Source organism: Centroberyx affinis, unplaced genomic scaffold (assembly GCF_046629955.1).
Source record: "Centroberyx affinis isolate AG114_WGS23_722 - 3 ecotype Tasmania unplaced genomic scaffold, CSIRO-AGI_Caff_v1 ptg001069l_1, whole genome shotgun sequence".
NCBI classification, from domain to species: Eukaryota; Metazoa; Chordata; class Actinopteri; order Beryciformes; family Berycidae; genus Centroberyx; species Centroberyx affinis.
Window position 1 is genome coordinate 1 of NW_027279618.1, and position 9,498 is coordinate 9,498.

The 9,498-nt window shown below is 40.6% G+C and overlaps 2 protein-coding genes across 2 annotated transcripts; both read right to left on the reverse strand.

The window, feature by feature from the left end:
• Positions 1-508: 508 nt before the first annotated feature.
• LOC139647266 (myelin-oligodendrocyte glycoprotein-like) lies at positions 509-2,962 on the reverse strand. Its single transcript, XM_071523126.1, has 3 exons — positions 2,741-2,962; positions 1,808-2,149; positions 509-1,689 (listed from the first exon to the last, which is right to left on the reverse strand). Exons 1-3 carry the CDS (start codon positions 2,808-2,810, stop codon positions 1,619-1,621), a joined length of 483 nt encoding a protein of 160 aa, XP_071379227.1. The 5' UTR covers positions 2,811-2,962; the 3' UTR covers positions 509-1,618.
• A 2,184-nt stretch (positions 2,963-5,146) lies between these two features.
• LOC139647267 (sialoadhesin-like) lies at positions 5,147-8,954 on the reverse strand. The gene is made up of 6 exons (XM_071523127.1): positions 8,909-8,954; positions 8,716-8,760; positions 8,352-8,609; positions 7,317-7,559; positions 5,775-5,897; positions 5,147-5,383 (listed from the first exon to the last, which is right to left on the reverse strand). Exons 1-6 carry the CDS (start codon positions 8,937-8,939, stop codon positions 5,325-5,327), a joined length of 759 nt encoding a protein of 252 aa, XP_071379228.1. The 5' UTR covers positions 8,940-8,954; the 3' UTR covers positions 5,147-5,324.
• Positions 8,955-9,498: the final 544 nt, after the last annotated feature.

Here is a 9,498-nt window from a genome sequence, read left to right on the forward strand (position 1 = left end):
TTTTCTTTTTCCTCCTGAGCACCTTGCCTATTGGTTCCACGCTATAGCTCCATCTTTCACCATACATCTTTTCCAAATCTCTCCTCTCCTTCTCCCTCTCCCTCCCTCTATCTATCTATCTATCTATCTATATCTATCTATCTATCCTCTATCCTGACTACTGATTATGTATATATACAGTACATATACAGTATATATGGATACTATTATTGTTTGCATTTATTTGCATTTTTGCACTGTCTCTAGTTTTTTATTATTTACATTATGTATTACCTTTATTTGTTTTATCTCTTCTCTTTGTTATCTTCTTGTACTTGTTTTTCCTTGGTACTGTTCTGCCAGTTGCTGCTGTGGCACCCGAATTTCCCCGAGGGGATTAATAAAGTGATATCTTATCTTATCTTTACCTGAATTTTTCTTCTTGTGCATTTGTGCATGCTCAATCGTTATCTGTCCTTTTTTCTCTCTCTCTTCTGGTCCAATCTAAACACTCACACAGATACAAGGATACCGACAAACATATACAGTAAGCAAATAAAACAAAAAAAAAGAACACAAACAGTAACTACCCATGGGAATATCCACAGATACTGGCATCAGGTGACGTGTCGGTGCTGGAAAGCCAGAAAAGGAAGATGCGCTATATTAACCATAAGTTACAGTATGGAGTATTGCAGTAACAACACTGTCAAAAGCCAACTGTATCTGTGGTGGTATTTGTCATATACCTTAACCACTTACCACATGTGATGCACAGGACAGCAGCAATAATAAGTGCAAGTAACACCATGCCACATACTGCAACAATTCCAATAAGAAAAGGCTCAGAGTTTTTCATTAATATGATTTGCCCAGGGAAAATATCTGAAAGATACACACAAACTGATTAGAGAATGTTTTGCACAGGTTTTTGTTACATAATCTGCCTTTTCACCTCCACCAACAAAGTTTGAAGGTTATCTTTTCATCCCTGTCTTGACCCAAAGATCAGTTGATTAGATTTTGGTGGTGATCTGAATCTGTGATTTCCACCATAAGGCGATTTTTGTTTCTCAGCCATAACCATTATGCTGTGTTCATGTGCTGATGGTAAAGTTCAACATCCAGGACTTCCAGGCCTTTTATTAAAAAAATCGAATTCTGTAAGACAAATTGTAACCAAACGCAAACCATCACGGAAGCTGCAGCTTTGCAAGTTGGAGAATTGTTCAGCATTGGTGTTGTGTGAACACTGCAAAAGACTGATTGACATTTTTTGACTGACCCTGTCCAGGGGCAAAAATCCAAGTTTTTTTTAAGTTGTTGCTGCTGTTGGCATCTATTGAAGACATACAAATCGATAAATCTCGACGAAGAAGCAGAACGAGAAGACAAAGAAGATGATAATCACGATGATATAGCAGACGTGCCTGGAACATTTTTTTCTGTCTCCCTGGACTGGTTTATGTGCTGTTGTTGGACTGTACAGGTGTAGCTGTTGCTGGCCGCCTTCTGCACAGTGACTCTGCTGCGGACCGTGTAGCATCCATTCGAGTTGCTGACTATCTCTTTGGAGTCGTAAGAGATGACGTTTCCCTCATCGTCCCTCCACTCCATCTGAGGCTCTGGGTACCAGTTCTTAGCTTCGCACTGCAGGACGATTCCGGTAGTTAGTGTTCACAATGGAGATTGTCGGCTCAGAAACGGCACCTATGAGAGAGAGAGAGAACCCAATTTAGAAAATGAAAATGTGTAATATGTAATTATTTGTCACGCTGATTGAACGCAGACCTAAAAAAATATTAATAGACACTCTGTGCGGACTTACCAACAACGAGCGTGATGACAGATCGGCTCCTCAATGAAGGCAAGTGGCATGTGTACTGCCCTTTGTCAGACAGTTGAAGCTGGCTTATTTTTAACGACACGTTGCCATTCTTCAGTTCTTGCAGGAACAAATTTGCCCTTTGCTTGAAGGACGGGTGGTCTTGGTCATACAACACCCGCCCGTCACGGAAAACATGGACGTAGCCGGGATTCAGGTCAGGTCTTGTCCATTCCACTGTCTTCTCAGCAAAGTTAGCAGCGGGTTCCAGGCGACATGGCAGGATGACATCATGGCCAACTAATCCTACTATTGGCTCTGATGAACCAATCAACTGAGACTGACCTGGAAAGAGCACGTATGAATGTTATGAAACTATCAGAACATCTAATTCATACTGTCTACGATTTGTGATGAAAAACAAAATACACTCTTACCACCACTCCTGGCACCTTTCTAATGGGCATTTCAACAAAACTGTTTGTAAATGCCTGAAGTAAATATTAAACACTACATGCTGTGGGAAACACAGGGTAGCAGATAAGTGTACCTTAAAAAGTTACGTCGGAAGCACAAACTTCATCTGATATTCTCACAAAATGGAAACAAAACAAACTTGCAGAAAATCCTTTAAATATCCCCAATAATTGTTTTTGACTGAACTGAATTGAGAAGTATCTGAACAGAAAAATCCCCTTGAAGTTCTCAATCGTAAAACAGCAGTGTGTGCATATATACTTTTTAAGATAAAAGAAGATAAGATAGCACTTTATTAATCCCCTTGGGGAAATTCAGGGCTTCATTTAGAGGATTTAATCAAGTGCTACAGTCCAAAAAATACATTCGATTTTTTTATATTAGAAAAAAAGGGAGAAAAGATTTGGAAGATTTGAACGTTAAAGATGTAATAGAGAGACGAGAAAACTATGTACCTACCTCTGATGGCTAAAAGACAGTCCGTTAAGAAGAAGAGTTCAGACAGTCCAAAGGCCCCTCTCAAGGTCATCCTGTAAGTGGGTGGTAGGTGGGGGGCGTGTAACCGTCACCAATTCTAACTCTAAGCACATTTCTCAGTGTGAATGCACTCAGAAAAATCAGAGTCTGCATCTTCTAAGTCTGGTAAATGTATCGGCACAGCGCATCACGTGAAACTGACTGTCTCACTATCTTTCAGTGATTTTACAGATTATCAGACCTGTGTGTCCACATTACAGGCACAGTTAGCTGAGGGCGTGCTATCCGTGGAATGCTAACCACAGAACTGGGACAAGGTGACTGTTCACGTTCATTAACCCTCATCCTACCCACATATTTAACATACAAGGACTACCGACTGGGGTCCCTGGGGACTCCAAGAATAAACTACTGTAAGAAACAACCATCATAGCAAAATGTTAACTTATTTCTTCTCAAAACATTATTAGTTATGTAATTAATGTCATCTGAAAAAAAAACTGAATAAAAACAGATTATTATTATTTTAGGAAAGTTACAGTTAATTAATTGATGTATTGTATTTGTGACTTGGAAGATCATCTTACCTTAGGAAGAGCAGTATTTAGGGTCGTCACAGAGCAAATGAGGAAATCTGTGTCTGCTGCATCTGTGTCTGTCTCCTTCAAAATGACTGACAGAGTGCCCCTACACCCCCTGATAGTGTGAGATACTTTAAATTAGGACCCTTGGCAAACATGAACTCAATAAATAGTTCCATCTATTAAAACTGCATAGGCGGAATTGGGTGCTTTTGACTTGGGTCCGCCAGGACCCCAATACATTGGTATTTTTAAAAAGTACTAATTAAAACAAACAGAATGATAACAATGATATGAAGTCATTAGCATTAAGTCATGAAAAATTGGAATGATAGACTAAAGCACCTGTGAGATATGACAAAAAGTATACCTCTGGGGTCTGCGGGTACCCCAGTCAGTAGGATGAGGGTTAATATGTTAATGTGGCAACTATTTTTTGAAGTTTTAAAATGTTGAATAGATTAGAGATTTAAAACTAAACTAGGAAGTGAAACTTTCTTATACACAGAAAAATAAAGGTGCTGAAAATGGTTCTTCGAAGTGAAGCCATTTCTTCGAAGTGAAGGAACATTTCCGGTTCCACAAAAAACCATTCATTCTTGAAAGATTCTATGGCATCACTCCAAAGAACCATTTTAGGTTCCATTTCACACCTTTATTTTTCTGTGTGCTGGCAGTTAGACTGTGGAATAGTCTGCCTAATAAATTTAAGTTAAAAAGCAGCAGGAATACTTTTAAAATGAATATTAAAAGATGATTGAGAGCTCACTGAGATGAGTTCATGATATTGTTTTGTATCGTTTCTATTGTTACTCTTATGTGTCCATAGTAAGAATATTTATTTATTTTGGATGGTAGCCTATTTTGAATGATTCTAGTATTGTCTGCCAGTTTTGCTATGTGCTATTGTTTGTCCCTCCCTTCACATTGGCATTTGTGCACATGCGCATGCTTACACACATTCACACACATATATGTACATGCACATACACTCTCATGTACACACATATGTACATATGCTGTAAGGAATTCCCCCATCGCCCACCATGGCATATATGGACAGTATGACATGAACGATGACTGACCAATGTGAGAGCAAAACATGAAAATTAATAACATTTTTCTTCTCTTCCCTTCTCAAGAAAGAACAAAAGAAAGAAAAGAGGCAGGAGTGTGAGAATACCAGAGAGCGGCTGTTCACATGCGAGAGGCAGCGGTGTGTGTGGGTGGGGGTGTGTGTGTGCATGTGTGTGTGTGTGTGTGTGTGTGTGTGTGTGGCATGATGTCCTACACAGCTTTAACCACAGTGAGAACCAGCTCTCTTCCTCTCTCGCTGGTTTCAGAAGTCTAAAAACTAGGTCAAAACCTAGTATATGGCTGGACCGTGTATGGGTGTGCCATGTGCCACGGCCGACCAATGGTGTAACTGCATCACTCAGTCAGTCTGTCAGTCAGTGACAGACATTCGCGTTTATAGGGCTGGCCCTGCTGTTGCAGTCCAGCCAAAAAAAGTAAAGTCGGTTTTAGCAGCACTGCTAAAACTGACTTTATCCTCCATAATGTTAATATTTTGTATCTGAGAGGCTCCAGGAAGCCAATAACTCAGATAATATTAAATAAGGACTTTCACTTTAATGCCAGAAATCATTCAATCAGAGCAGGTATTACGGTTTTAAAATACTGGACGTCTGAACTCCTCAGTTCATCTAGAAACTTTCTGCTGTTTCTCAACCAAACCATCAACACAATGGGAATGTTAGATATTTTTTATTATATCAAAAGTAAATGACATTTATTTACATCACTTACAATAAAAGGTACACACATCATTTAAAAAAATGTAATATAGAATATGAAAATATGGAATAACAGTAAAAAGACATTTCTTTAATTACAAAACTGGATAAGAGCATCAGATACATTTCTAAAATGTAAATGTACAAGACAAGAGTGTGTGTGTGTGTGTGTGTGTGTGGTTATGTTATCTATTCCATCTCCATGATGACAGCATGGCTTCTGTCCTGTTCTTCATCAGGCTGAGCTGCTGGAGAATAGAATAGAATAAGACTAAACGCAACAGAGAGGACAGAACAAAATATACATACACACACACACACACATACATGCACACCCAGCAGGCCTATACACAATGTAAACATAATTGTGTTTTTCCCCAAAAAATCCTGTTCACTCCATATGTTAATTTAAAGAGAAGACTTTTATTTTGAAGGCAGAATGACCTCACTTCCGGTGGTATTCTGATTTTCTCTGACTGGTTTGGGTCAGAAAAGTATTTCACTTACTACACCAAGGCCCAGCTCGTTAAAGTATCAGGAAGAAGCTGCATTTGCCGATCTGAGCAGGAGTGCTGGGAGCTGGACCGGCACCGATCCGGATACTCCAGATCAGTGTTCAGTGTTCCCTCTGGTTCTCACCTCTCCTCCTGTCTCTGAATATGAGTCCCAGTACGATGGTGGACAGCAGGTAAGGAGTTCCCACAACTAGATGACACATCAGTCTGGAGACAGACAGGAGGGCAGCTGGAGGCGGAGCTGGTGCTGGTGATGAATACTGGTTGTTAGTTTCAGATTTACGCACAATGCTGAAAACCTCCAAAACAGCAGTCACACTGGAATTCACCCAATGATTTTTCTTTGCTCATCACGATGGAGGATGTGACCACAGAACCTGAATGGATAGAATGGTTCTTCCACTGTTCACTATAGTAATTTGGCTAGTACAGTATAAAATGGCGATTATGGAATTTTACGTGTTAGTTGCTATGGTGATAACACAAGTCTGGGCATTAAGACTGTGAAGTCTGTCACACTGCATGAGAAATGAGCAGATGAGTCTTTTAGCAAACTGTCAGAACTCGACTGAAAGCTAACGTTTGCGACGAGGCTAACGTATCTTTATCACAGACTGTACTTCTCTCTCTAGCGCTTCTAGTCAACATTAGCATGTTAGCAAACCTAGCTGGTAAGCATCACCAAACAGGTTCCTTTAACTTAATATAGCCGCTTAAATGATATAAACGTAGCTTAACCTACCTTTAGTTCTAACAGCTAACGGATATCGACTGAAACAGATTAACTCAACTAGGCTATAACCACTTCCACTGTACAGATGTCAGAACTTTTGAGCTACTAAAACGACAGCTGGTAAAAGAGCTCCACCTAGTGGAGGCAGAGTGACGACTCAATTCAGCTGCAAAGCCAGTTTTCCGCTTTGGTTCTTTCTGCAAAACCTCTCATCTCACTGACTGTTAGCAAACAGGTTTATGTGGAACCTAGCCCAACAGTTCACATAAAAATGGCCGCCGGTCCCACCATCCAGGAATTTGAATGGGAATGTTCTGTGGATGTGACGTTATGCTTTGTGTCAGGCAGCAAACTTGTAGCAGACGAGATCTATAGGCCTAAATAGAAGAAGTTACCATGGTTTCAATAAACTAGCCTACACTTTGTGAGCAACCTCACATCAATCTGTATTCACTGTATAGTAGCTGGTTAAGCAGCTATCGATGGACTCTGATACTATTCTATGTGGTTAGCAAGCTAACATTAACTCACATTACAGCAGGAAAACCATGAATGTACCATCTGTATTATATAATTCATCCATGTTGGATTTTCCTCAGAGGTCAACACAACCGAACAAGTGTTTCTATTGGCCAGCTGCAGGTCAAAGTTCACAAAATTTGAACTCTGCATGAAGGCAAAATGCAAAATTAGCTACCGGAAGTGATTGTTTTTATTTGTCATGTGCTTGGTTTTCAATTTACATCAATGGGAAGCAAAGCAAATTTCCACGTAGGTTTGTGCTAATGTGACCACACCTTAACTCCAAATTTGCCGATTGGGGTTTTAATTTGACAAACATTTCTTAGAGACAGAAGTAATCTCATTAGTTGAGTTAAACCTCAGTGGGCGGAGCCAAAGAACCACATCAGTTTGAAAATGAAACAGTCTCACCTCTCACAGCCAGCCAGCTCTCTGGTGATTCTCCAACACCAGAGATGCTGCACTTGTAGAGTCCTTCATCAGACTTGGAAACACTGTGGATGGTCATCTCTCCTGTAGAGTCGGTCCTGATGAGGAAGCCATCTTTATAGAAATCAGCTGGGAGGTTGGAGGGAGTCTTGGTTGTACAGTTCAGAGTCACAGCATCTCCCTCCATCACATGAAGGACAGGACTCTCCAGGATCACAGACCCAGCTGAACGGAAAAAGCAGTTGAATCTTCACTAGATTTACTGAGCAACATAACAGTACAAGCAGAAGTTTGACAGCAAACCTATGGAAAAGGATTAGGGCCACATGTGAAAAATGTATTTGAATTCTGAGATTAATCTCAAAATTATGAGAATGAGAATGAAAATAAAGTCAGAATTCAGTGATATGCCCCACTCTATCTCTATGGGCAAAACAAAATATCTACATTTTCTGTGGTTGCTTTTTCTGTGTTCTGATCATCTATGTGAAATGTATATGGTGCAAATAATGTGTCTGTACCTTTTCACAGTTATCAAAGAACTGCATTATCATTAAAAAAAAAATTCTGGAAGTCACAAAATGCTAACAAGCTAGATGAGAACACTCAACTCAGCTCAATGAAATAAGGAGAAAACAGTGATGCGAATTGTGACTCTTGTGGCTTTCCGTACTTTTCCATCAGGGACATAACGCAGGGAGGGATCAATCCAAACTGTAAATTAATTGGAGATCAGTCAGGGAGAGAAAGGCAGTATTATTAGACGAGGGGGCTTAGGGGCCCCCCTCGTTCCCACCAACAAAATCTGTGATGGTTTTGTTGGTGGGAACTTTTTCCAGGAAGTAAAAGTAATAGGATTTCAAAGTAAAATACACTAAAATAAAAATTGTGTACACTTTTGGCATTTATTGTTAAATGAGTGTATATTATGACATGGAAAATTAGCTAACAAGGTGAAAAAAAAAACATTTTTCATTTCATTGTGACTTTAAACAGCACATGACAAACAGTCCATACCAGTAACAGTGATGTTGACAGCATGGCTGTGCTCTCCTGGCTCAGTCTCACACCAGTACAGTCCGCTGTCTTGTGGGTATAAGTCAAATATGGTGCAGAAAGATCCGTTAAATCTTCCCCAACCGTATGCACAAGACTCCGGTGCTCTGCCGGACCTGTTCCTCTTCACAGTGTTTCCTCCTGCAGAGCTCTCACAGCCGAGAGAGACCAGATCGTATTTAAAGAACTGAGATCTGCCGGGGATGACTCGAATAGAAACTGGAGGAGAAAGACAGAAGAAACAGTCTCAGAGAGATCTAAACCAGAACCACCACCACAGTCCACCCCACATCCAATCTAAGTGAATGATATCTCTAGAGCTCACCGCCTTCTTCTTCTTTGGTTCCAGAGGAGGAAAGTGTATTCAGGCCTGACAAACACACAGAGGAGAGAGAAAAAGATAAAGAAATATCACTGTTAGGGAAGTTAATTGATTTCTGTTGAGTTTCAGGAGCCACTGGAGATCAGAAGCACTGAGAAATAAGAAATGTAAGCGAGAGAGAGAAAGGTTTACTCACAGAATATGAGACATAGCATTGTGATCTCCATCTTGTCTCGCTGCTCTTTGACTTGCACACTTCCTCTACTTTCACATTCTGACAGTCAGGAGGTGAAACCAAACCACCCTAATATGCGATGCACAGGGTGACCGGCAACAAAGACAGACAATAAAGAAAGCCACCACACTACGTACAATTTGGTCACAGGACTTGGGGGAAGAATTAGATCATAAGACCTGGGAGGCTGTCCTCTACAGAGTTCACCGCTCCTCCATATGTGCCAGACATGGGGTGCTGCAGTGTAAGGTGGTTCATAGGGTACATTGGTCTAGGTGTAGGCTGGCAAAGATTTTTCCTGACATTGATCCTACATGTGTTTGATGCCGGCAGGCCCCTGCTGATCTTTGTCATATGTTTTGGTTGTGTCCCTCTCTCTCTTCCTTTTGGGAGTCTGTTTTTGACACTCTGTCCAAAGTCACCTCTGTCCCCATTGAACCCTCCCCAATTGTTGCTATGTTTGGAGTCTTGCCAGCCGAGACACCTCTGCCCAAATATTTTTGGGATTTTGTAGCATTTTTAACTCTACTGGCAAGGCGGTTAATTCTTAT

Bases quoted from the DNA above. Each gene is read 5' to 3' on its own strand.
- LOC139647266 (XM_071523126.1), bottom strand. From the start codon at position 2,810: ATGACCTTGAGAGGGGCCTTTGGACTGTCTGAACTCTTCTTCTTAACG. The intron at 2,150-2,740 runs GTAGGTACATAG...TGCTCTTTCCAG, and splicing joins CTGTCTTTTAGCCATCAGAG to GTCAGTCTCAGTTGATTGGT. The intron at 1,690-1,807 runs GTAAGTCCGCAC...TCTCTCTCATAG, and splicing joins TGTCATCACGCTCGTTGTTG to GTGCCGTTTCTGAGCCGACA.
- LOC139647267 (XM_071523127.1), bottom strand. From the start codon at position 8,939: ATGGAGATCACAATGCTATGTCTCATATTCT. The intron at 8,761-8,908 runs GTGAGTAAACCT...TGTGTTTGTCAG, and splicing joins AATGCTATGTCTCATATTCT to GCCTGAATACACTTTCCTCC. The intron at 7,560-8,351 runs GTATGGACTGTT...TTTTCCGTTCAG, and splicing joins TGTCAACATCACTGTTACTG to CTGGGTCTGTGATCCTGGAG.